Genomic DNA, 27,647 nt, shown 5'->3' on the forward strand with positions numbered 1-27,647 from the left:
CATGGGCTTATTTGCTCTCTGTGAGGAAGCCCTCTAAATCTGGTTTTAATCCAGTCAACACAACACCCATCTTGAGGTGACCTGTCTTCCAGCAGTCCAAAACATGTTGGCAGACTGCCTAAGCACAGTTGTTTGCTATGTGTAGAATATAAATATTTTAAATAAATAAGCAGATCTGCCATGACCTCATGAGTGGTCTTTGGATCAGAGGTTCGCAGAAGTGTTCTTCAGTCTTTGGGAAATGTTGGTGATCGGACCTGTTCACCTCAAAGGGAAACAAAAAGGTCCAAGTTGATACAGTCTAACTCTCAGTGCTTTTGTGCTAAATAATAAATACCTGCCAATTTCTCTTATTGCTAGTACTGTCCAGAAGGTCAATCAGGACAAGAGTACAAATTATATTGACATGAAAGGGCAGATAAAATTAGTCGAGGGGTGGCACTGTATGTTAATGGCATAGAATTAAGTAGGATAAACATTTTTTTCAGGAAACAAATTGCACTCTGAAATCTTATGGATAGAAATTCCAAGGGTAAAAAGGAAGAGTAGAATGGTGGGGACATTTTACTGTCTGCCTGACCAGGATGAGGAATCAGACTGCAAAATGCTAACAGATTAGACTGGCTAGAAAATGGGAAACACAATAATAATGAGAAACTTCAATTTCCCAAGTGTTAATTGGGTAAATGTAAGATCAAGACATGCAAGGGAGATAAATTTCCTAGATACTATCAATGACTGCTTCATGCAGCAGTTGGTCATGGAACTGATGAGAGAGGAAGCTATATTAGATCTAAGTGGAGCACAGGACTCTGTGTAAGAAATTAAAGGTGGTGGATCCGCTTGGCAACAGTGAGCATAATGTAATAAAATGTATTTTATTTATTTACAAGTATTTATATACTATCCTTCCTGGGGAGATCAGGGTGGTTTGCAGGGTTTAAAAACATACACAGTATAAAATATGAACAGTGATACATAAAACAAACGATTTACTGTTGTTAAAGGGGATATATTGCCAGTATTTAGGTATGATCTTTCATAGGTGAAAACTTATTTGGCATAATCATTGGTGGGCGGATACTAAGGAAGCATTTAACTATAAAAAGGGAGATTATGAGAAAATGAAGAAATTTGTTAGCAAAAACTGAAGCACAGTCCACAAGGCTAAAATCTTGTAGGGGGTGTGAACGCTGGGCCTTGAGGCCCAGACAACATGTTGAAAGAAAACTAAATGATTAGCTGTTAAGCTTGGAGAAGAGATGGCTGAGGGGGGATATGATAGAGGTCTTTAAGATCATGAGAGGTCTTGAATGAGTAGATGTGAATTGGTTATTTACACTTTCAGATAATAGAAGGACCAGGGGGCATTCCATGAAATTAGCAAGAAGCACATTTAAGACTAATAGGAGAACATTCTTTTTCACTCAACGCACAATTAAGCTCTGGAATTTGTTGCCAGAGGATGTGGTTAGTGCAGTTAGTGTAGCTGGGTTCAAAAAAGGTTTGGATAAGTTCTTGCAGGAGAAGTCCATTAACTGCTATTAATCAAGTTTATTTAGCTAATACCACTGCTATTAATTGCATCAGTAGCATGAGGTCTTCTTGGTGTTTGGGTACTTGCCAGGTTCTTGTGATTTGGTTTGGCCTCTTTTGGAAACAGGATGCTGGGCTTGATGGACCCTTGGTCTGACCCAGCATGGCAATTTCTTATGTTCTTATGAATGCTAGCATGTATTAATAGTGAGGTGAAAGAAGCAATTAAAGCCAAAAGGACATCATTCAAACAATGGAAAGAAGACCCAAATGAGGAAAACGGGGAAGAACATAAGCATTGGCAAGATAGACGTAAAAAAGTAATTAAGCAGGCTAAGAGAGATTTGAAAAGAAGCCTGCCATAGAGGTCAAAACAAATAACAAAATCTTTTTCAAGTACATTAAAAGCAAAACGTTTGTGAGGGAGTCAGTTGATAACTCTGAGTGACTAGATGGAATCACTATAAAACTAGAGGATGTAATAACACAGGTTGACAGACTAAAGAACCAAAAAATCACCAGGACTAGATGATATTCATCCTAGAGTTCTGAAGGAACTGAAAAATGAAATTGCAGATCTGTTTCTGGTGATTTTCAACCTATCATTTAAAACAACCATGGTACCAGAAGATTGGAGGGTAGCCAAAAGTGCGCCAGTTAAAAGGGCTCCAGGGATAATCCGAGAAATAATAGACAGGTGAGCCTGATGTGCGTGCTGGGCAAAATTGTCAGCCATTCTTTAAAAGAAAATTACCGACCACATAAATAGACATGGTTTAATGGGGGAGAGACAACATAGATTTTATAAAGGGAAATCTTTTTTGTTTTTGAGGTTGTAAATAAACGTGGATAAAGATGAGCCAGTTGATACACTATATTTGCATTTTCAGAAGGCATTTGACAAAGCCCTCATGAGAGACTTCTTAGGAAATTGGGAGGTCATGGGATCAGAGGCAGTGTCCTCTTGTGGATTGGTAACCAGATAAATACAGGAAACAGAGGGTTAGGACTACATAAGTTTTCCAAATGGAGAAAAGTCATAAGTGGAGAGCCCCAGGGATCTGAACTGAGACCTGTGCTATTTATTTATTTATTTATTTATTATGTATTATTTAGCATATTATTATTATTTAGCATATTCATAAATGATCTGGAAAAAAGGATGTGACCAAATTTGCATATGACACAACATGTTTGGAGTTTTTAAAAGGGTAGCGGATTGTGAAGAATTGCAGAGGGACCGCGTGAGACTTGGAGACAGATTCTAAATAGATGCATTTTATGGACAAATGCAAAATAATGCACCTAGGGAAAGATCTCATTTACAAGTACACTATGTTGGGTTCTTTGTTAGGAGTTACCACCCAGGAAAAGGACTTCTTGAGTCCTTGTGAACAATATCTTGAAAAGTTTGACTCAGTGTGCTGTGATGGTCAAAAAGCCAAACAGAATGTTAAGCAATTATTTCAAAAGAAATAGAGAATAAAACTGCGAATATCATAATTTCCTTAGCTCCATAGTGCCACACCTTGAGTATTGTATGCAGTTCAGTTGCCCCATCTCAAAAAAGGCATAGCAGACATAGAAAAGGTACAAAGAAGGGCAACAAGAATGATAAAGGGGGATGGAGGAGCTCCCTTATAAAGACTAAACAGATTAGGGGCTCTTTAGCTTGGAAAAGGAACGACTGAGAGGGGGTATGATTGAAATTTATAAAATCATGAGTGGGGTTGAATGGGTAAATTGGGAAAGGTTATTTATCTTTTCAAACAACACTTGAACTAGGGGACTTTCCATGAAACTAGAAACCTGCAGATTTAAAACAAATTGTAGGAATTATTTTCTCACTCTGTGCACAATCAAACAATGAAATCTTTTGCCAGAATACATGCTTAAGGCAACTAACTTAATGGGATTCGTGGATTGGACATGATCCTGAAGGAAAATTTATAAATGGTAATTAGCCAGGTATACTTGGGAAAGCCAATGCTTATCCCTGGGAGTGCGATACAAGAAATAGGTCAATTATTGGAGATGTGATGAATAGTTAAGACCCAGACTGCCACTGTTATAAACAAAATGTTGGGCTTGCTGGACCCTGGTCTGATTGAATATAGAATTTCCTTTGTTCTTATGTTTTTCATAGCACGGCATGGCGACATAAAGCATAGTGTCTATCAGGATAAAGGACTCTTAACTCCTTGAAATGTAAGAGAGCCCTTGCATATTACTTGCACTCCAACATCCAGCCTCTGACCCTCGCAGCCTAGATGTTAAGGAGAATTTAATATAGTTGCTTGGTTTCTTCAGTAAAGTGTCTCATGTTCTTCTGGCTTCTAGCAAGGCATTAACCAAAAGATCTTACGGCTTTAAATGGGGATGATCTGGTGTGAGGGCAAGGTCCTATATCCCTTCTGTTGCACTTCTTCCGCACCCCCCAAAAATTGCTTGAATGCCTTCTTCATCTTTCAGAATCTCATCTCAAAACCAAATCTGTTTAGGGTCATCTTGGTGCACATGGTGCTTATCATTAACATGTAGAAGAAAATCTAATTTCAGCATTGACTAACACCCTTGATGAAGTAACCCCTTTAAGATCTTTTTATCTCTGTTAGAAGGGAAAAAGGTGGTATATCAATGAGCTTCAAGAGGGGAGGCTTATCCTTCAGAGATATAAATACCTCTAGTGGCACGTGCTTACTGGGCCGGGCGCATAACTGCGGCTTAGGCGCACACTTGCGCGCATACAACCCGCACGCACATTTCGACGCACTTAAGCGCATACAGATTTACATGCCTATATCCATGGCACCACCGGAAACGGAGATCAAGGCTCAAGGCCTCTGCCCAGCATACCATATCAGAGCCGCACAAAACGAAGAAGCCAACGCCCTGTGCGTCCAGTGCGAGGAGGCCCTGGGAGATCCAGCCCAGGGCCAGTCCCACCCAGGGCCGAGTACTAGCTCCTCAATGAGTACCCCGGACCTAGCAAATTCCAGCGGAACTCCCCCTCAAACGGGGACCCCCAGGGACTCAGCGCCCCCTAGCTTGGACCCAGCATCCATTTCATGGGTGGAATTCTTCAAAGGCCTACACACCTTCGTTCACATGCAGATGGAGCCTCCGGCAAAACAGCCATAGCCTCCACCAGAAGACCTTCATGTCCCAGGCCCCTCTAGGCCCAGACAAATGTTTCCACCGCCCAGACGTCCCACCTAAGGGGACACGAATAACTCTGAGGAGGAGTCAGAGCCCCTAGAAGAGGGGGAAATTCCCCCTGGGGACAGAGCCTCACCGGACCATGAGACGCTTCTTCACCAAGGACGAGCTCCCAGACCTGGTAACCCACAGCCTGAAGGATCTTGCTATCCCGGGCCAAGTGCTTCAGGGGAACCTAAGATGAATCCCCTGCTTAGTGGGACTCCGCCAGACCTCCCACCATTTCCCTCTGTTACAAGCCGTCCAGCAACTAATTGTCCTGGAATGGAGTGCTCCAAAGTCCTCATTCAAAGGGGGACGAGCTATGGCAGCCATGTACCCTCTGGACCTGGCGGCCAAAGACCTTCTGACATGCCCAAAAGTGGATGCCATGGTCTGCGCGGTCTCGAAGCGCACTACCATCCCAGTGGAGGGAGGTGCAGTGCTCAAAGATGCTCATGACCGACGTCTGGAATCCATCCTTAAACAATCCTTTGATGTCGCCGCTATGTCCCTACAAATAGTGACCTGCTGCACCTTGGTGACACGTGCCTGCCTATCACAGACCAGGAGCAACACCCCTGGGGAAGCCATGAAACCAGCAGTATCATTCCTTGCGGATGCTGCTTCCGATCTGGTGTGCACAGCGATCAGAGGGGTGTCATCAGCTGTGGCAGCCAGGAGGCAACTCTGGCTCCGAAGCTGGTTGGCCGACGCATCTTCCAAAACGCGACTCACAAGGATGCCCTTCAAGGGATCCCTCCTGTTCGGCAGCGAACTAGAAAAACTGGCTAACAAATGGGGCGAGTCCCCATTGCCGCGACTACCGGAGGACAGGAATAAGAAACACCAACGACCCTTCCCCCGATCTTCCAGGGGCAGAGGTTCGCAGCGCTTCAATCCATACAAAAACTCTTATCACGTGCCTCGACCTGCAGGCAGGAACCAGTCTTTTTGGAACAAGCACAACAAAAGGGGAATTTGCTCAGGCCCCAGCCGCACCCCACAATGAGATTCGGCCGACCCGTCCAAAGGAAGAAGCCATAGGGGGCAGACTTGCCCTATTCTACCAAAGATGGGTCGAGATAACTTCGGACAAGTGGGTCCTAACCATCATTCGAGAGGGGTACTACCTGGACCTCCTCTGGACAAGTTCGTGGAATTCCCCTGCCACGACCCCTCCCAAGAGTGTGGCAGTGGAGGTGACTCTGACCAGATTACTGGCCCTAGAGGCCATAACCCCAGTGCCTCTGCAACAAATACATACTGGACACTATTCCATCTATTTTATCGTCCCCAAGAAAGAGGGAACGTTCAGGCCCATCCTGGACCTCAAGTCAGTCAACCGCCACCTGAGGATCCCCCGCTTCCACATGGAAACCCTACGCTCTATAATAAGGGCGATACAACTGGGAGAATTCCTCACATCCCTGGATCTGTCGGAAGCCTACCTACACATTCCGATCCATCAAGAACATCAGCACTTCCTTCGCTTCAAAATCCTGGACCGTCACTACCAGTTCCGGGCATTACCCTTCGGGTTAGCCACAGCACCCCGGACGTTCACCAAGATAATAGTGGTGGTGGCTGCAACACTGAAGAAGGAAGGAATCCTCGTACACCCTTACCTAGACGATTGGTTGGTCAGGGCGAAATCCCCAGAGGAAAGTCGCCAGGCAATCAGCAGTGTCCAGACCCTACTGGAGAGTCTTGGATGGGTGGTCAACACAAACAAGATCTGTCTGCAACCCTCACAGAAGTCCGATTCGACACCAGGGAAGACCAGGTCATCCTGACACCAGCGAGGAGACTAAAACTGATGAACCAGTTACGAACCCTGCTGAGCAAACATCGCCCCACAGCATGGGATTACCTACAAGTCCTCGGTCTCATGGCATCTACGCTGGAAGTAGTACCATTAGCACGAGCTCATATGAGGCCCCTGCAGCGCTCACTCCTATCGCAATGGAGCCCACTGTCTCAGAACTACACTGTACGTCTACCGTTCCCGGGCAAAGTTCGAACCCAACTATGGTGGTGGCTACAAGACGGCCACCTGAGCCAGGGAACAAGACTATCCTCACCGACCTGGATCCTGCTCACCACAAATGCCAGCCTACGAGGGTGGGGGAGCACACTGCGAAGAGCTAACCGCCCAAGGGCAGTGGAATGCAGAAGAGTCGGGGTGGAACATCAATCGCCTAGAAGCCAGGGCAGTCAGACTAGCCTGCCTGTGGTTCGGTCACAGACTCTGAGACAAAGCGGTCAGGGTAATGTCGGACAATGCCACAACAGTGGCATACATCAACCGTCAGGGAGGAACCAGAAGCCAACAGGTGTCCCTGGAAATAGACCCCCTAATGTGGGCGGAAGGGAACCTCCAGGAGATCTCTGCCGTCCACATCGCTGGGAAAGACAACATCACGGCGGATTACCTCAGCAGAGACAGTCTAGACCCAGGAGAATGGAAGCTGTCGACCACAACGTTCCAACTGATAGTGAACCGTTGGGGAACACCAACCATGGACCTTCTGGCAAACCGGTCCAACGCCCAAGTACCCAGTTACTTCAGCCACAGACGGAACCTCAGACCCAAGGCATCAATACCCTGGTTCAGACATGGCCACAGGATACTCTGCTATACGCCTTCCTACCGTGGCCCCTACTATTCGCGATCATTCACAAGATAAGTCTACACAGGGGACAGGTACTTCTTGTGGCCCCGGACTGGCCAAGAAGACCATGGTACGCAGACATGCAGAGATTACTGACAGGAAACCCCCTGCCACTACCTCCACACACAGACCTGCTCCAACAGGGACTGATCCTCCACGAGGACCCAGCTCGATTCTCTCTTACGGTCTGGCCATTGAGAGGGCTCGCCTGAGAAAACGGATACTCGGGAGCTGTAATCGACACCCTCTCCAAGCAAGCAAATTCTCCACATCTCTAACATACATAAGGGTGTGGAGAGTATTCGAAGCCTGGTGCGAGGACCACAACATCATACCTCGCTCAGTCAAAATCCCCGCAGTCTTGGAATTCCTACAGAACGGCCTACAGAAGGGATTGTCCCTCAACTCCATCAAGGTACAGGTGACCACATTATCATGCTATGGCGCCAAGAACGAGGGCGGCAGCATAGCCTCTCACCCGGATGTCTCCCACTTCCTAAAAGGAGTTAAACACATCCGACCACCCCTAAAGTGGCCGGTACATCTTTGGAACCTCAACCTGGTCCTGGATTTCTTAACAGGAGCCTCGTTCAGACCTCTCCGAGGCCTCTCTCTCCGAGTGTTAACATTGAAAACAGCCTTCCTGCTGGCAGTCTGTTCAGCCCATCGCATATCCGTGCTACAAGCACTATCCTATCGTGAGCCGTTCCTCAGGCTCAACCCTGGAACCATCCAGTTGCGCACGGTTCCCTCGTTCCTCCCCAAAGTGGTGTCTCATTTCCACCTTAACCAAACCAACTCGCTACCATCGCCAGATGAACATAAGAATTTGGAAGAGGCCAAATGTCTACGCCACCTCAGCATCGGCAGACTCCTGGCCAGATAGCTGGAGTTGTCGGAACCCATAGGAAAGACAGACCACCTATTCGTCCTTCACAGCAGGAAGAAGCAAGGGGAAGCGGCCTCACGAGCAACCATAGCCCGCTGGATCAAGGAAGTCATCAAGGTGGCCTACGTAGAAGCAGGCAAGCCACCGCCTCTACAAATCAAGGCCAATTCTACTAGGGTCCAGGCAGTGTCCTGGGCAGAAACCAAGATGCAGTCACCTGCTGAGATCTGCAGGGCGGCAACATGGTCCTCCATCCACACCTTTTCCAGGTTTTACTGCCTTGGATATTCAGGCTCGGGACACAGCATTCGCAAGGACAGTACTAAGTGGGTCACAGGCAGCCTCCCACCCGGTTTGGGAGTATCTTTTATACATCCTATTGGTCCTGAGTCCATCTGCTACATGCTAGAAAATGGAGAAATTACTTACCTGATAATTTTGTTTTCCTTAGTGTAGACAGATGGACTCAGCATCCCACCCACGGCTGCCGTTACTCATGAAAGCCTCTGGGGACAGCTCCGAGAACAAGGGAATCAAGGGTAAGCTATGCTTTCCTTCATCTAGGGCACCCACCCTATCGGGTGTCGACGTTTCCCAGTTGAGGGCACTGGCGATCTCCAGCTATAGCCAATTCAACCAATTCAAGTTAATCAATTTAACTTTATAACTTGGTTATTCAAGTTATGAAGTTACACAAGTTTTTCAAATTAGTCAGTCACACATATATCCACAATGCTTTTCCAGGTGAATACTGAAGAGCTGCACTTCCTGCAGGGGTATATGTACTAGGGCTGACGTCAGATTGAAATCTGATCCGTCTCCAACTGCTATCAGAAGTACTCTATACCCATTGATCCTGAGTCCATCTGTCTACACTAAGGAAAACGAAATTATCAGGTAAGTAATTTATCCATTGGATACACAACAACACCCTTAACCCATTAACAACAAGCAATCTTTTGACCCCCATGCCCTCACAAGTTTGAAACTATACATACTCTACTCCCTCTATCAGCCATGAAAACATACTAACCAGCCCCCCCCCCCCCCCCCCCCCCCCGGTCATCCCTTCTAAACCCTGTTATGAGAATCATATTATAGTTCTGACTACGAATTTCAATGTGCAAAACCCGCCCTCCTCTCCTAACCTTTTCTAAAAAATCATGTTATAAGAACACTCAGATCAACTACTACGAATTACCATATCTATCCCCCCCGAGCTAGCAGAACTACTATATTTTACCATGATCCTTGAAAACGTTACGATCTCAACCACAACTATGATAATCAATATTTATTGTTACATTTGCGATGTTCTCCAATGTACAAACCCCTAATGTTTTCGTTATGATTAATATACTAACCCCAATTGTTCATGTTATGACTGTAAAACGTTGTTATAATTGTAAACCGGAGTGAAGGCTTGTACCAAACTTCGGTATATAAAAGCTTATAAATAATAAATAAAATACTGATTTGGTCAATTTTGAGCGAATCTCATCTTTCTTTTTATCAGATTATAGAATCTTTAGTTTTGTGTCAGTTTAATGATTTTATTCAGGATAAACAGGTCTTAGACCAGTTCCAGTTTGGCTTTAGAAAGTCACTGAGTATGGAAATATTACCACCCGCTCTTGATATTAGAGGAGGACTTGATGTTGGCTAGGATTATGTTCTTGTCCTTCTTGGTGCTTTCAATACCCTGGACCATCACATCCTCATCTGTCGACTAAAGGAGTGTGCCATTTCCGTCCTTGTGCTACAGTAATTTTCTTTTTTCTTTCTTTTTTCTTTATCTATCTATCTATCTATCTATTTATTTATTTATTTATTTATTTTAATGAGCGATCCTAACAGGTGCGGATACATAACAGCTCAACATGGCATTCCATCTCAAGTGGCGCCCCCCAGGGATCAGCCATATCTGCTGTTTTATTTAACATCTATTTGGCACCCATTTGCAAGTTATTGGCTGTTTTCTGTGTGGGATACTGGTTATAAGCTGATCCTTTTTTTGTATTTTTACACTCCTCTTGGTCTGAAATGATTGCTATTTGCTTGTCTACGGTTAGGCAGTGGTTGAAGCACAAGTTAAAATCTGTTAAAAGTTTATTTATTTAAAACTTTTTTTATACCAGCACTAGTGGGTACATCATACCGGTTTACATCCGAACCAAAGGTTGTGTGGTTTGAAACCTCTTTTATATTCATCTGATTTTAGTAATGTTATACAGGCCATGATCTTGCCATTATTTGATTACTGTAATTCATTTTGGATTATCTGCCTGTTCCTTAAAAGCATTGCAGATGCTGCAGCCAGATTGATTTTTGGGAAGAAAATGAGAGAACATATTACACCTGTTCTTTACCCACTACATTGGCTGCTGGTATTCTGGCATGTGAAATTTAAGATTTCACTGTTGGTATATAAGTCTTACAATTCGATTCATTTCCCTGGGCAAATTCAATGTTATAAATTTACAATCCAACACGCTGTCTTCACTCATCGTGGTGTGGCCTATTAGTGGATCCATCAGTACGGCAAGGGGTTTTTTTCTATTGCAGCACCAATATTTTGGAACTTGCTGCCTGAAAATGTCAATCCACCTGTACTGAGACTTTAGAATCCTGCTAAAGACTTTATTTCAGCAAGCAAATGGCTCTGGCACTAAACTTTCAGAAGGGAATCTTTGATAAAATTAGAAAAATAGTTAAAAAAAAAAATTGAAAGGTAGAGCTACAAAGATAAAATGTGAACAACAAATGTGAGCATTGTTAAAAAAAAAAAAAAAAGAAAAAATTACCAGCCTAGAAGCACAGTCCATAAGTATTTTATGCATTAAGAAAGGGAGAAGGAAGGTCAAATGATTGCCAGCATGGCTAAAAAGTGAGGTGAAAGAGGCTGTTTTAGCCAAAAGATCTTCATTCAAAAATTGGAAGGATCCATCAGAAGAAAATAAGATAAAGCATATGCACTGGCAAGTTAGCCTGTCTTATCAGTATCTTACATTTAAGAGAGAATTTGAAAGGAAGTTTGCTATAGAGGCAAAAACTCACAATAACAACTTCTTAAAATATATCCGAAGTAGAAAGCCTGCGAGGGAGTCATTTGGATCGTTAGATGATCGAAGGGTTAAAGGGGCACTTAGGGAAGATAAGGCAATCGTGGAAAGATTAAATTATTTCTTTGCTTTGGTGTTTACTGAACAACATGTTGGGGAGATGCCCATTCTGGAGATTGTTTTCAAGGGTGATGATTCAGATGAACTGAACCAAATCACGGTGAACCTGGAAAATGTGGTAGGCCTGATTGACAGACTGAAGAGCAGTAAATCACGTGGACCTGATGGCATACACCCCAGGGTTCTGAAAGAACTAAAAAATGAAAATTCAAGCCTGTTTCAATTAATTTCTAACCTATCATTAAAATTATCCATTGTACCTGAAGATTGGAAGATGGCCAATGTAACCCTGATATTTAAAAAGGGCTCCAGGGGTGATCTGGGAAACTGTAGACCAGTGAGCCTGACTTCGGTGCTGTGAACACAATGGAACACAGCCAGCATGGATTTACCCAAGGGAAGTCTTGCCTCACAATCTTCTACGTATTTTTTTTTTTTTTTAAAGGGGTGAATAAACATGTGGACAAAGGTGAACCGGTAGATCTGGTCTATTTGGATTTTCAGAAGGCATTCGACAAAGTCCCACATGAGAGGCTTCTAAGAAAACTAAAATGTCATGGGATAGAAGGCAATGTTCTTTTGTGGATTGTAAACTGGAGAGTAGGATGAAATGGTCTATTTTCACAGTGGAAAAAGGTAAACAATGGAGTGCCTCAAGGATCTGTACTTGGACCAGTGCTTTTTAATATATTTATAAATGATCTGGAAACGGGTACGATGAGTGAGGTGATCAAATTTGCAAATGACACAAAATTATGCAGAGTAGTTAAATCTCAAGTGGATTGTGATAAATTGCAGGAGGACCTTGCGAGACTGGAAGATTGGGCTTGCAAATGGCAGTTGAAATTTAATGTGGATAAGTGCAAAGTGATGCATATGGGGAAAAATAACTTTTGCTGTAGTTACACAATGTTAGGTTCTACCTTTAGGAGTTACCACCCAGGAAAGAGATCTAGGGGTCATGGTGCACAATACATTGAAATTGTCGGCATGGTGTGGTGTGGTGTGGTGATCAAAAAAGCAAACAATGTTAGGAATTATTAAGAAGGGCATGTCATGATGCCTTTGTATAGCTCCATGGTGAGACCACATCTTGAATACTGTGTACAATTCTGGTCACCGCATCTCAAAAAAAAAATAGTTGCACTAGAGAGAGTGCAGAGAATAGCGATCAAAATAAGTGGCATAGAACGGCTGCCTTATGAGAAAAGGCTAAGAAAGTTAGGACTCTTCAGTTTGGATAGGAGATGATGGGGGGGGGGGGGGGTATGATAGAGGTCTACAAAATCATGAAAGGACTTGAACAAGTTAATGTGAATTGGTTATTTACTCTCTCAGATAATGAGAAAAATAGGGGGCTCTCCATGAAGTTAACAAGTAGCTCATTTAAAATAAATTGAAGAAAATTCTTTTTCACTCAGTGACTAGTTAAGCTCTGGACTTCATTGCCAGAGGATGTGGTTACAGCAGTTAGTGTAACTGGGTTTAAAAAAGGATTGGATAAGTTCCTGGGTAAAAAATCCATAAACTGCTGTTAATAAGCAATAGTGGCTTGTGATTTATTTGTTGTTTGGGTACTTGCCAGGTACTTATGTCTTGGATTGACCGCTGTTGGAAACAGGATGCTGGGCTTGATGGACCCTTTGTCTGACCCAGTATGGGTATCTTATGTTTTTATGTTCAAGCTTATGACTGCAACATTTTATTTAGTAATTTGTACATGTTTTAGTTTATTTCATTTGAGTGTTTTGTTGTAGATGCATTTATTATTCTATTTTGGTTTATTTTATTGTGTGAATTATTTATGAATGTTTTATCTGTGTCATCTTAGGCCTCAGAATAGGTGATTAGCAAATGCTTAATAAAAATAAACATAAACAGTTCTGTTTAACCTCTCTCTAGTTGTGAAGTTCTTGAAGGGTTTGCTGCAGTTGAAGCCTCCTATCAAACCTCTTGCAGTGTCATGAAACATCAATCTGGTTCTTTCCCAGTTTATGGAGTCCTCTTTGAGCCTGTTGACTCTCTGAGCTCAAGTACCTAACCTGGAAGATGATCTTCCTCCTTCCTTTTTTTTTTTTGTGGCAGTTACTTAATACACAGTCAGTGAACTCCAGGTGCTAGTGAATTATTCACCCTTTATACCAGATTTCATCATGGTATTTATTTATTTGTATTTAATAACTGCCCTTTTTGAATAAGAAATTCACTCTAGATGGGTTACAACATAGTAGAGTGGTAATATATAATCAAAGACCCATAGGTGTAGCTATTTAACAATTCTAACCTGAAGGGAGAAGGTGGGCAGTAAGGACTAAACTTAAAATAGATCAAACCATAGGGCTAAACTAAAATAAATTAAAATATAGTAGTGCTTGGCATGCATCCTAAGTTCCTGGTCAAGTTAATATCACATTTTCATCTAATCCAGTTAATTGTCCTACCAGTATTTTACCCTAGGCCACATATTGTAAAAGTAAAAAGGCCCTTATTTTCCTGGCTTGCAAGAGAGCTGTCACCTTCTGCCGGGAGTGGCCCAAGCTCTTAGAAAGTCTACCTAGCTTTTTGGGGTTTTTTTTACCCTTAATAGATGTGGAAATGTTGACAAAACATACCATTTTAATTAGAAAGCTGATTTCATCTCCTCCTTTTATGCCCAAATCTTAAAGAAGTATGTCAGGACCCATAAAGTTAGGGCTATGGCTTTGCTGGTCACCACTTAAGGTCCACCTCCATTGAAGAGATTTGAAAAGCTGTAATTGGAGTTCACCTCACACATGTACATCCCATTACTCTCTGTCTACAACCTTCCCGCAATATAGTAGGTTTGTTCTCCAGTCTCTTTGACTAGTGAAACATATCTACATCCTTCCTATGGCCCATTTGTATAATTTTGGGTTGTCTACCATATTTAAATATGAGTTTTCCTCAATAAATGTATTTTTGCTCTTTGGTGGTTCTTTTTTCCCTTTTTGTTGGGATTTCCATGTATTTGACTTGCTGACCTGCTCATCTTCAGAGAAAGTGAAGTTTCTTACTATTAACAAGTGTTCTGTTAACAATAAGCAACTTTTCAACATTTTTATGAGCGACATATTAGGATTGTTGGGAAAGGTTGTCTTTTTGCCATTGATACCAAAATCCGTAATAGGGTGGACAATCAGGAAGGTATGGAAAACATGAGGAGGGATCTAGTGAAGCTCAAGGAAGGGTCTAGGGTCTGGCAGCTACGATTTAATGCTAAAAATGCAGTTATGCATTTGGGATGCAAAATCCCAAAGGAGAAGAGAGGTGTACAGTATTGGAGGTGAAATTCCAAGTACAAAGGAAGAGTGGGATATGGGGGTAATTGTATCTAATGATCTTAATGTGGCCAAGCAGGTGAATAAAGCATCAGCAATAGCCAGAAAGGAATGCATAGAGAGAGGATTGGTCACCAGAAAATGGGAGGTGCTATTGCTCCAGTATAGGTTCCTGGTGATACCTCATTTGAAATACTGTGTACAGTTTGGAGACTGCATCTTCAAAAGGATATAGACAGGATGGAGACAGTTCAGAGGGTGGCTACTATTTTAGTCAGTGATCTTTCTAAAGTATATGGGGATAAATTTAAAGATCTTAACTTGTACACCTTAGAGCAGGGGTGGGTACTTCCGGTCCTCGAGGGCCACAAATCAGTCTGGTTTTCAGGATATCCCTAATGAATATGCATGAGAGATTTGCATGCACTCTGCCTCAGTTGTATGCAAATCTATGTCATGCATATTCATTAGGGATATCCTGGAAACCAGACTGGTTTGTGGCCCTCGAGGACCGGAAGTGCCCACCCCTGCCTTAGAGGAAAGTCAAGATAGGGGAGATATGTTAGAAGCCTTTAAATATCTCAAAGATTTCTATGGAAAGGAGGCTGTAAAACGAGGGGTCATGGGATGGTGTGAAAAGGAGTAGATTCAAGAGTAATCTTAGGAAATATTTCTTTTCAGAGAGAGTGGTGGATGCATGAAACAGCCTCCCAGTGGTGGAGACAAAAACAGTATTTGAATTCAAGAAAGAGTGGGATAAATACAGGGCATCTCTAAGGAAATGATGGGATTATAAATCTAAATTAATGGGACAGACTGGATGAGCCATATGGTCCTTTTCTGCCATCATGTTTGAAGATAGTTCACCAGTCGCACAGTCATTTTGTCATCCTCTTATGGAGTAGTTCTCACCTACATTCCCAGTCAAAGCTTTTATTTGGAAGTGAGATTAGCCATGAGGCTGCTGCAGAATAAGAACTCTTTCCCTTTCTAGAAAGCTCAGGAAACCTGTTTGTTCAGCACCAAGCATGGTCATATGATCCACATGTGTGATTGGTAAACTGCCGCCTTCAGAGAATATCCAGGGCTGGAAAAATCCCAGGTGCCAGGTTGCCCAAACATCCAAAATTTGGCACCTGGGAGAGCAAGAGTGAGTCAACAGTGTTCATTAATTCTATAACAAAAACAGGCAAGAGATGGAAAGGAAATGCTGATAGGAAATTCAAATGGTTTGGTGAAAGTTAATCTTTGTGAAGCTTAGCAGAAAATGTCAAATGCAGTTTAGTCTCTGTGTTAGGTTTTATTGGTGAAAAAGTTAGTGCTATATAGGATGAGTTTGCTGAAAGTAAATAATTATAAATAATAATTGTCTTATGATGTATTTGTCAAAAATGCTTTACATGAAATTGGTCAGTTTATTGCCCAGTTACAATTCAAATCCATTTTATCTGCTTTGGAAGAAAGGAAAAGTTGAATCAACCTTGGAATCTGAGCATGAGAATCCCAAATCTGCAGCTGTTTCAAGCTGACACTTTCGACGACAGAGCTTTCTCACCATTATTCATAATTTGTTTAATGCACAAAACATCCTGAATGTGGGGGAAATAAGAGCAAATAACGGGGGAGTTTGAAATATGGTAGTACATTACAAAGAGCTGTTTTTTCGATTTGTGAATTTTTGTTTTTTTAAATATAAATGAACAGAATGTTTCAGCACTTTGCATATGGACACATGGTGATTTTGAAAAGGAAAAAGTGTCTTTGCTAGATGTCATTATTCATGTTTCGGTGATGAACTATATACATGGCATTTACAGGAGAATAGTTTGCAGCCAGGCTGAAGTTCTGAAATTGAATCCCTCAGTCTTTGCAAGTAGATTTGAGTAAAAAAAAAAAACAGATTGAAGAGCCAAGAAAACAGTTCAAAGTTATGAAAAGATCATATACAAAGCATTGGTTCTAGGAATAAGGGAAAACTGTGAACCTGAAGATGCAGAAGATGGCTCTGATGTACTCGGGTTTGAAGTTCTGCCTGTGGAAGTGCCAGGACTAATGAAGCAGAAAGAGAGAAGCTTAGAAGTGCCAAGAACAACATTAGGTCTACTTCATGTTGTTTATGCGGCTGTAGAGAGCTCTGTTGTGCTTGCTGGAAATAATCTATTCAGCTGTGCAAATAGTTTTAATCACCTGCATGGTGCTTATAAACCTATGTAAAACACTAAGAACTTGTATAATGTATTAATTAGTCTTATTTGTGCACTCGTGTTGCCTTCCCAAACAGTTTGTTTTTGCTCTGTGTTCTTTATTTACTGTAGACTAGATGAATGACAGGTTTTTTTTTACTTTGAGATGACTTTTAGAATTTTGAGTGGTTAAAACAAAATAAGATCATTTCAACATTGGCCCCAGGAAAAATTTGTCTCTTGATGGCCAAAATATTTGTCATCTTAGTTTTCTTTTCAGTCTGTTTCTAACCTGGCCTGGTTATCTCTGACCTTTTAATTCTAGAAATGTTTGACCTTCCAAGTTGAGATAATTTCTGAGAGAGAAAGGTTATTAGATATATTTATCAGCTTTTATCCTGAATTAGCATTTTTACCATGCATGATAAGATCCAAAATGACTTCTTACAAATGTCACAATGCTGAAATACCTGATAACCCTTAGACTCTCTTACAAAAAGACAGCACAACATGATATTTTCTTTGTGTGTTTAGACATGTGTAAAAAAGGAAGGAAATGGATTATGTAAGTGACATTCTACAATCTAAAAAAGATTTTTTAAAAGGCTAAAAAGTAAATGTGATAAACGTGCTCTTCTAAATTATGTATACCCTCAGTGTTAAACTTTTCAGCCGTTTCTGATCTTTATGCAGCTGTATTGCTCTGAAGTTTTGCAGAATTTACAACAGATATGCTTAAAATATTTCTGAATCAAGAAGTTTTGTGAAGTGGTTTACTATCTGGTAACCAACTGGTTCTGGTTTGCAGCTCCCATTTCAACACATTCTAAGTTTTTCAGCATGAAAATCTTTGAAACAGAAGGTAAAAATACAGGCCCAGCTGTCCTGGTCTTTATAACCTAGAGTTCAGTGGCTAGCCTGGCTATCACCTTCTTAGTGTTAATAGTACATGAAATCCATTTTCAGTGTATATAAATGAAATTCAGAGCATGTAGAGACAGAACTAAAACTTGCTTGGTTTTTTTCAGTGATGAAAACCATTTTATAAGTGTAAATTTCCTTAAAATTGTAGGCAATTGCTATCCTTGCCCTGAGACTGTAGATGTGAAATGCAGATGTGAGAAAACAGTTCTTTCGGTGCCCTGTGGCAGAGAGCGTACTACCAAACCACCCAGATGTAAAATGCTTTGCAGGTTAGTATGCACTGTCGAAGTATACTGAGTGCTGTTCTGTATATTCAGTGACCATTTATGATTCCATTCCAGCTGTGGTTTTAAGCAGCATTCCCAATCTCTTGCGTGTCTCAGCACACCTGGCACTGGGCTGTCTTAGTCATGGCATGCCATCTCTTCCTCCCTACCCCATCACAGCCCTGACATTGTCGCCATCAGTTCTTTCCTTTCCCCACCCCCTCGATACAATCATCATCTCACCCACCACAATTTCCATCCTTCCTGCAGTACACAGCAAATGACCTCAGATAGTGCCTGTTTCTGCAGCTAAGGTAAACTCCCTTGTATGCTGCCCTGCTTTCACAACCACAGGCCCTTCTGCTTGGCTGCTTCTCTCCTAAGAGAGGTGGATGGGAGTTGCTACAGCCGGGATAGGCTCCACTGCCACCAGTTTCCTCTTGGTTGGGAGATGGAGGGAGTATGTCTTCTCTGGACTGCTGTGTCCACTCTACATTGAATCTACATGTTGCTGCATGTTCCTGCTGCTGACTACTGCTACTCTGCTGCTTTTCCTTTGAGACAGCAACACCATGTTTTCTTAGGTCCTGGAGCATGTTTAAAACTTGTGGGCTAGTTTGGCACTAATCTCATGTATCGTGAGATTAATAAAGTCAACTTAGTTTTCAAAATGCCTCCTGGGTCTAGCGTAGGCTTTGTTTTCTTTGGTGGTTGAATGGAGTCTTCAGCACCTCCAGGACTGGGACAACGTTCAGCAGCAGCAGTAGTAGGGAGGAGTTTGTGGTCTGCCACTTCCTTCAGAACCAAGACAGCCTTGAGCAGCAAGTTGGTGCTGCCACCTTCTGGCCAGGCAACCTCTGATTGTGGTTGTGGTAGGATGGGCTCTGTGGTGTTGCCTTCTGGCCCAGGGTAACTTTTTGACAGTAGTGGGATGGGCTCTGTGGCCCTCCTTCTGGCAGGGGCAGCCTCTGACAGTATTGGTGAGTTGGGCTGCATGGATAGCTATATACCTGTATATGTGTGATGGCACAGCAGTGTGCTGCAGCAATTGGAAAACCCTGAGTATATAGGCCATGCATCTTGTCAAAACCTTTTGACAAGTGGCCACACCTACTTCTGGTTTAAGTCCTGACCCTTTCCCACCATCAGCCAATCAGCATTGACTTCAGGGTAAGCTCTGCCCCCACGGATCCTACCTCCAAGCCAGTCAGTGCTCACTTCTGGGTTAAGCCCCTCCCCTTTGACATCCAGCTTAACTTCACTCAAGCTACTCCCCATTTTTGCCCTTGGGGCAGCCATTTTGGCTGCCTAGGTGCTGCAATCTTGGATAACAGCATGGCTAAAAGGGGGTCTCCATCTTGGATGACATCACTGGAAATGACATCACGGCTAAAGAGGGAGGCACAGAGTATCGTGAATGACAACACAGCAGTGCTCTTGTTCCCCATACAGAGCGGCATGCCAAGACACGACTTTAAGGAGCATTAGGGGTCAGGGAGAATGGAAAAATACAGGGCTAAATGCAGTTTTTGTGGGGTAATAATGATAATTTGAATAATACATTTAACAGGATATTTAAAGGCAAACCACTTTTTTTTTTTTAAATCCATAGGTTTAACTTGTAACCACAGAGCAGAATTAGGAGCTTCCCCTTACTATTCACCATGCAAAAAAGAATATTTTCCTTAACAGTAACACAATACCACAGCCTGCACCCCCACGGTTCTGTAACACTGCACAGAATATTCAAAATCTGGTGTCCTCCCTGCTTACTTTGTTTTACATCTACAAAACCCCTTTTTTCTACAGATGGTGTATTTCAAAATATGTGGAAGCCATTTATTTTACATCCTACATCCATTCCTGCATCAACCCCTCACATTCTCACTGTTAAATACAGGCAGGGGGTAGAAATGAAGGCTTTTTATTTTAGTGTAAATAAATCGGTTAAGATGTATTCTTTGGCAGAGCACAAGTGTAGGGTGTCAAGCATTCTTCTCCTCATTGATACTTTGCAAGCACGGATCTGTGTTTGACCCAGCGAGGGGGGAGTAGACACACTGCCATCTACCCCTTTCTCTCGGGTAGTTGTAACTCTGCTGTGGCAGTCTGCCAATATATTCTGGACCTCTGGAAAGTAGGTCAGCTGGAGATGAGCACTGTGATGTCCTTCCCATGACCAGATTTGGAAGACTTCCTGACAGAGGGTGTAGAAGCCTATACCTCCTTGCCTGCTTATGTAGAACTTTGCTATTTGGTTGTCTGTCTGAATCAAGGTTTTACTGAAAGAGAGTGAGAGAAAGCCCTTAGAGCATAATTGATGGCTTGCAGCTTCAGGTGCTGGGACCATGATTCTTGTGTCCATGCTGTACTGGTATGGAACCCCCATCTCTTAGTGAAATTGTTGGTAGACAGTCATTTCATGCAGTAGAATGCACAATGAGAGGCCCACAATTACAGCCTCCAGATTTCTTCACCACTGGAGGGATGCTCTTATCCTGGGGATAACTTAGATTTGGTGGGATAATGGCTGATAGAACTGTTTCCATTCATTTTTGTGGCTCCATTTAAGGTCCCACGCGCAGATGAGTTGGAGAAACCACAAGCATCGCAGCTGCTATGTGTCTGAGAAAGACCAGGTATAAAACTTGCTGTCACTTGGACCTGTTGAAGGAGAGACTTACCAAGCCCATCAGCAATGCTGCTCTTTCGATGGGAAGAAATGCTTTCTCAGAGGACAAGCAGAACAAATTCAGCCACATAAGTGAATGACATTGTATCACGCCATTGCAGAAAGTGCTTTCTCAGAAAAAGACTTGGAGTCTTTCTGGACAATGGGTATTCCCACATAGTTGCTGTCATATGAGTCTTCTCTGTCCATTTTCCCCTGCCAAAGTGGAAGAACGTCTGCTCTGTCATTGTCTGTTTGCTGTATTTTATGCATTTTTTTCAGGAATTCCTCCATTTCTTTCTTTTATCTTCAATTTTCTTTTCCCGGTTTTATTTTCTTGTATCTGCTCTAAGATAACTTTTAAAAAAGTTAGTCTTTCTCTATTCACATGTCAAAGAAAAGTTCCAAATCAGGTGTAGGCACAAGATGTCCAGCCAAGATCTTCACAAGCTGTCTTTGCTGTTTGGGTCCCTCGCACGACATTTGTAACGGCACTGAATGTGATGGGAGAATGTGGTATTGGAGCACTATCATTCAGAGAACTTATATAGAAATATCAGTTGTCATCCTCATCTGACAAAGAGAACGGATAGACTGGTATCTAAAAAGAGGAAGAGTCAAGATGGTGGCATGAGTGGCCAGCTTAATGTTTGACTGCTGCTTTTTTTTTTTTTCCTTAGTCTTTTTCCTAGGGAGAGATGACTCATAAGAGGAAAGGGAAGGCTAAAGTTTACCCTTCCAAGACTCCGTCCTCACCTATTTTGCAGCAAACCATTGATCATTTTGTTGTCCTGACTTCTGGGAAGATAGGTTCCAGCTTTCCCGTAGCGGGTCCTGACAAGGGGAGTCATTCCTGCCAGAAGAAGTAGTGTTCTTGAGCCATTTGGATTGGTTTTTCCTGCTGAGAGAGGTGCACTAGCAGCTATTTCTGGAGCGGTGCTTCCCAAAGAGGTCATCACTGCTTCAGGCTCAGAATGAATTGTGCTGATGGTTGTTTCCTCTCTAACATTGATTTCTGAAGTTATGGGGACAATTATTGCACCCTGCATTACCCGACAGAAAGGCAAGGTGAATCAGCTGGATGGTGCCTCCTCCCCAACAGCTCAGGGTGTTGAGGAACTTTCAGGGGCTGCTGTTCCATCTGGGAGGGGTGAATCCCCTGCTGCATCTGGGTAGCCAGATATGGTTACTTTAGATTTACTTTGGAATGCTCTTATGAAGATGGATGCCTCTATTTCCAAACTTTATCTTCAAGGGTGGAAACATTGGCTCGGGGATTTGACTGTCTCGCGCAGGGCTTTTAAAATCTGCCCCTATCCTTTTATTTTTCTCTGGTATTTAAGCAGGATTTTAATTTGATCATGCATTTATTTTTTCGCAATGCTACTGCCTTGGTTTTAGGACAGATTATGGTTTTACCCTGATACAGTGAGTTACCCAGGAAAATGTCATACTTACTCTATCACTCTATGGTGTGACTACATCATGAGTACTGTGTGCAGTTCTGGTCAAATCATCTCAAAAAAGATATAGTTGCTTCCCATCCCAAGTTGTATAGGGAGGGGCCGTTGTGGGTGTGTCTTGCCTTTTTACTGGCAAGAGACTATGGCTGTATATAGAAGCTAGCACCTCTGCTTTGTCCCATGGTTCTGTTAATTTCTCCCAGTCTTGGGAAAAAGGCTGTATGTGGCTCTGTGTTGTGCACATCCACCAATCCTTAGGGAGGTGTGGGGTCAGCGGCACTGCTTGAGCTGTGCTGGGATACTCTGATGTCTGCATGCTCAACTTTGGAAAGACAGGATTTAGCATAACTAGCTTTTTTTTTTTCTTCTTCAATAATTGAACCATACTTTGAGATAGTTGTAATTGATACCTAGATTCTTTTAAATCAGATAACATTTCCTGGTTTGCTTCTTCTATTTTTAAATTTGCTTCTTGTAGCTGGCAAAGCTTTGCTGTGTATTGTTTACTTTCCTTGTCTGCAGAGAGCTGTTTACCTTGGCTTTCTACTGAAAGCTGTTGGGTCAAGATCTTATTTTCAGCTTTTAACAAATTCAGTTTCAGTAAGGTATGTCTCCTGAAGAGACAAGTTCTCTAATTCAAGCTGCCAGATTTTTTTCTTTCTTTTTTTTTTTTTCAGAGGCCTGAATTTCTGAGTGCACTTCTTTCTCCACATCTTAAAATCACTAATTTGGCTATCATAGCTAACTGTAGTTGTAGGTCGGTTAATTGGTTTCTCAAAGACTTAATATTTTTTCTGATTCTTCTCGCTGAGTTGTAATAGCCATTTCTAACTCCTGAATTCTATTTTCATCCCCCTCTGAGTCTATCTCCAATCTTGCTGGATTTGTTCAAGGTATACAGGTGGTTTATCTAAATGAGGGTCTGTGGACTGAGCTTCAGCGACCTGCTTTTCTAAAGCTTTTATTTTTTTCTGTTAATTCTTGGTTCTGTTTTGCCATTAACTTGTGGTCTTCTTGCAGGGAACATTTTTTAATGATATCCTCTATCTCTGCTCTTAGCTGGCTAATGTCTTTCTCCAGTACCTGATTTGTTGCCTGTAAATGTGAGTTATCACTTTGCAGTAATTCTCTTAGTAAGTGCAAAGTGGTAGCATATTCTGCTAATGTCTTAAGGGTTAATTTAGATTCACTGGTAGATTCCTTCTTAGTGAAAATGTGTAATTTTCACTAATTCTTTATTTTCTAGTTCTACTAAATCTATGTGCACATCGGATGGCATTTCGGCGGATGGGTGTGGTCTATCCTATCTCTGTGAACCTCCAGACTGTAAACAAGTTTAGGGGTGCAGGGACCTGTCTGCTACAGGACACTTCCAATTACCTTCCCACCTTACTCCATGATCCTAAGTCAGGAAAAGACAACGTATTTTCTCCTCAGAAACAGACTTTTTTATATCAGATTTGGCAAGTTATAGTATTTAGAAAATAACAATTCCTCTCTGTAACATCCTGGACACTAAGCACCAGTTTTCCCTAAAGAAAGTTCTGTATCATGCGTGGTTTCACACATGCCATACACCTTAGCCTGCTTAATATATTAATACTTATGGCTAACTGATCCCAGCTTTAGGTGATATCCCTCTGTTTTATCTCTAAAGCAGATGCTGACTGGAGGTCTGGAAAATGTGGACAGGGGAGAGGCTTGCTTCATGGGCTTGGTACTGACAGAGGGCAGGCTGTTCCGGAAGGAGACTTGCTTCTGGCTCTGCTGCTTGCAGGCGGTCTGAGCTTGTTCTCGCCCCTCACCGTCTTTGACTTCATGTCACTCTCCGCACCTGAGTCAGGTGTCTCCTCTCTCCAATCTCCTGGCCACACCTGGTCTTCTCCCCTCAATAGCAGGAAGTAATGGTCTGCTTCTTACTCCCCTTTCACTTTCAGAGATGCTTTGCCACAGGTTCTTGCTTTCTCAGCCTTCAGGGAGTTTTTCGCTTGCAGGGTCACCCTCAGGGTTCGCTCTTTCAGAGTCTCGCTTCCTTTTTCTTCTTTGCCCTCCTGTTTTATACTTTCCATCTGATAAATGTGCATCAGCTCATGCATAATCATGTGGAGGGTCTTTGCCGCATTGCAGGTCTCTTTCCCCTCTCATTTTCTTCGGGTGGAGAACTTCCACGACTGTATACAAAGCTGTGTGCTGGAGTGTTTTTCTCTGTCTCCAACTGCCCCCCTTTCTTCCAAGTGTGGGTGTCTTTTCAACCTCTGGCTCTTGCCTTGGCTGATCCCTGACTCCTGCTTATGAGCTTAGGTTGTATTGACTTTCTGTCTGATTTTCTTTACACACAGACATACAAACAGGCACATCTAGATAAAGTATCCTTCAGAGTATCAGAGCAAAAGTTCTTTTTTCCACTGAGCTGTGACAGTACTTTTGGGGCCTTTCAGTATACTGGCCTGTATGTTTCTTGGCTATTATGATTCATATTTGGTGATTCAGTGGTAAAACATAAGAGATCTCCCTACAGTTTGTGTCTTTACTGGTTTGCATCTTTCTCAGTTACTTAGTCTTCCCACTCATAAAGCTGGTAATATCTTGGAGCAATTAATTATTTCAGATTATTTTTCCAGTCTTGGTTTGTTAGCAGTATTAAATTCCAGCCTGTTTTATGGTCAGATCATTACCTTATTTCATTTTCATTTAAGTTGTTGCATGGGCCTTTGCAATGTAAAAGTATCCCTATTGTTAAGAAGTCTATTGGGATGATTTATCCCTGTTTATAGAAAAAGAAATGGGGCGTGGATTGTGTCGCTCAGCCTATGATTCTGTTGATCTGTCCAATTCATTTGCTCAAACTTTCTTTGGCTACCCAAAAGGTAGCTCCTGCAAGGTGTAAGCAATGTAATGCTTCTAAACAGAGTGCCCTGGTTTTCTAAGAACTTATCTTGCACTGGCTAGAAAGAATTGGTGTAAGAAGCTATGTAGTGAGAATATAAGTATAAATCCCTTTTTGAGTCAATTAGGAATGCATATTTTACAGCTCACCTTGAGATATCACAAGAAAAGGTCCGTCATTAAGTTATTGAGGGTCTGGGTATGTTAAACTATACAGCATTTTAGTCTCCAAGATTTTGTTGACTTTAGTGTTACAACAATTACTCTCCTTGCTGATAAGGTGCAGAATTCATGCTAATCCATGTAATATATTAGCCTCAGCTTCAACATCAACAGGTTTGCCTTTTATATTAACTGATAGAGTTAGGTTGGGAGAAATTTCAGAATGTAATAAATGGGAAGGCCGAGGTGACTTTGAATAATTTTTGCCTACTTCACCCCTACCTTTTTCAATTGTATATTTGCTTAAGGATGTTTTCTTGGGAGTTTTGCTGAGTTTTATATAGACAAAGTTCCCAATTTGTTAAAACATTTACCAGTGGATTGGCCCTCTATAGGCCCATCTCAAATCTTTCTGCATTAGGGGAATTGCTGGAAAAGATAGTTTATTCTCAGTTTAATTTCTCAGAAGAGAAGAGCCGAACAAACAGACTTATTAATATTCGACTTGCCCCATGAGGAAGGAACTTCTCCGAAACAAGGACTGTGTCGGACATTCAGTTAATGGCGCTTTGATGAATTTGGGCGAATTATTACATCTGCAATTCTCTCTGAAGGAACACTCAGGGAATGATTCACTTTTCCACGTCACAATACAGCTAAGAGAACTATTCAGTAACTTGTGAAAATATGTTCATGAACTTTATTAATCTTTGAGAATTACATTGAGGGCTGGCTTCTTTTTGAAATCAATGAACACTGTTCCAGAGAAATGATGATATAAAGTTTTATGCACAAAAAATTACGCTTTAATATTTTGGATTTCATACACAAGAAAAAAATGACCAGTGATTATAAAGAATGGCTGAGTTAAATATGCGATAGCACTTACGATGACGCCCAGTATGAAGGTCATTATCATCTAAATACCACTTTTGTGAATTTTGAGGTGTGATACCTACATTTTTAGTAGGTTTTACATTGATTGACTACCACCTGGTATGCAGTTTTCATAGAGGACTCTGTTCTTTTAGTGATCTAATAATGTTTCACATTGCTATCAATGTGGGTTCTGGAAGAACCAAAGTACAGAATCTTTAACAGATTTTCTTTTGTGGGAACTTAATTGAGTTCAGGGGTGCTGTTATAGCTATGTTTTTACATATATTTGCAGCTTTATACTATTAATGATTTGATATTACTAGATCAACTGTGTTTTCCTAGCGTGTAGCAGATGGACTCAGAACCAATGGGTATAGTGTACTTGTGGTAGCAGTTGGAGACGGATCAGATTTCAATCTGACATCATCCCCTAGTACATATACCCCTGCAGGAAGTGCAGATCCTCAGTATTTTCCGTCTCCAAAGCAGTTAGGAGCTATCTCACGCTCGCTGAGCGTTCTACCAAAATTTTAAAGAAAATTCCTACCTGAAGACGAGCCCCGCACTCTTGCGGTGATACCCTCGGGTTCCTCCCCCAGTTGAGTTTCCCAAGGTGATTTCCATGGTCCCTCGGAGGTAAGAGCCTCGGTCCGGTGGCCGAATCGCGGCAGGGACCTAGCTCCAGAGTGAGAAGGGCTCGGGCGCGGCATAGAGGCAGCCTCGGTCCGGAGCCGTTCGTGGCGAGGACTTAGCCCCCGAGCGAGACGAGTTCGGGCGCAGCTTAGAGGCAGCGGGTGAACCCTCAAAAGCGGCGTGAAGGTAGTTGCCCTCTCCCCCCGCAGCCGGAGACCGCCCGGGATGAGACCGGGAAGTGCCGAAGATAAGGTAAGGTAGAAATCTTTACTTGTGCCGGTCTCCGCGGATTGAGGACGAGCGCAGGCCATCGGCCGAAGCCAGCGCCACTGGGTTGATCCGCCCTAGCAGGGCCAGACCCCGGCATTTCCAAGGGCTTCCCACGTGGAGACCCTCCGAGGTAGTCGCCATCTTGCCCGCATGGTCGCCGTCGCCATCTTGGCTTAATCTCGCCGTTCTCATCGCCGCCGGCCGAGCGCACAAAATTACCTGTGCGCACAAACCTACTTCTGCGTCCAAGTTACACGCACAAGAACACTCAGACGCATAAGCGGCACGCGCAAGTCCCGGTCGCACGGACTACGCGCACTCGACTACCGGCGCGCACAGATACGCGCACAACCCGATTTAAGCGCACTAATACGCGCTCAAGTCCATGCACGCGACCAGGCGCTCCGGAGCGAAACATGTACGCGCAGGCAACCTCGACGCCGCCAAGATCTGAAGTAAAATCCCTAGGCCTCTGCTCAGCATGCCACCTCAGGGCTGCCCAGAGCCAGGAAGCAGACGCTCTATGCACCC

At 42.7% G+C, this 27,647-nt stretch overlaps 1 protein-coding gene across 2 annotated transcripts in view; it reads left to right on the forward strand.

The window, feature by feature from the left end:
• The window catches only part of NFXL1 (nuclear transcription factor, X-box binding like 1), a 273,886-nt gene that overhangs the window by 130,115 nt on the left and 116,124 nt on the right, over positions 1 to 27,647 (forward strand). For both annotated transcript variants that reach the window (XM_029588216.1, XM_029588206.1), the window contains exon 13: positions 18,035 to 18,155. In XM_029588216.1, the coding sequence (XP_029444076.1) occupies positions 18,035 to 18,155 (121 nt within the window). The remainder of the gene's footprint in view (positions 1 to 18,034; positions 18,156 to 27,647) is intronic.

This window comes from Rhinatrema bivittatum, chromosome 1 (assembly GCF_901001135.1).
Source record: "Rhinatrema bivittatum chromosome 1, aRhiBiv1.1, whole genome shotgun sequence".
In the NCBI taxonomy this organism is placed as follows: Eukaryota; Metazoa; Chordata; class Amphibia; order Gymnophiona; family Rhinatrematidae; genus Rhinatrema; species Rhinatrema bivittatum.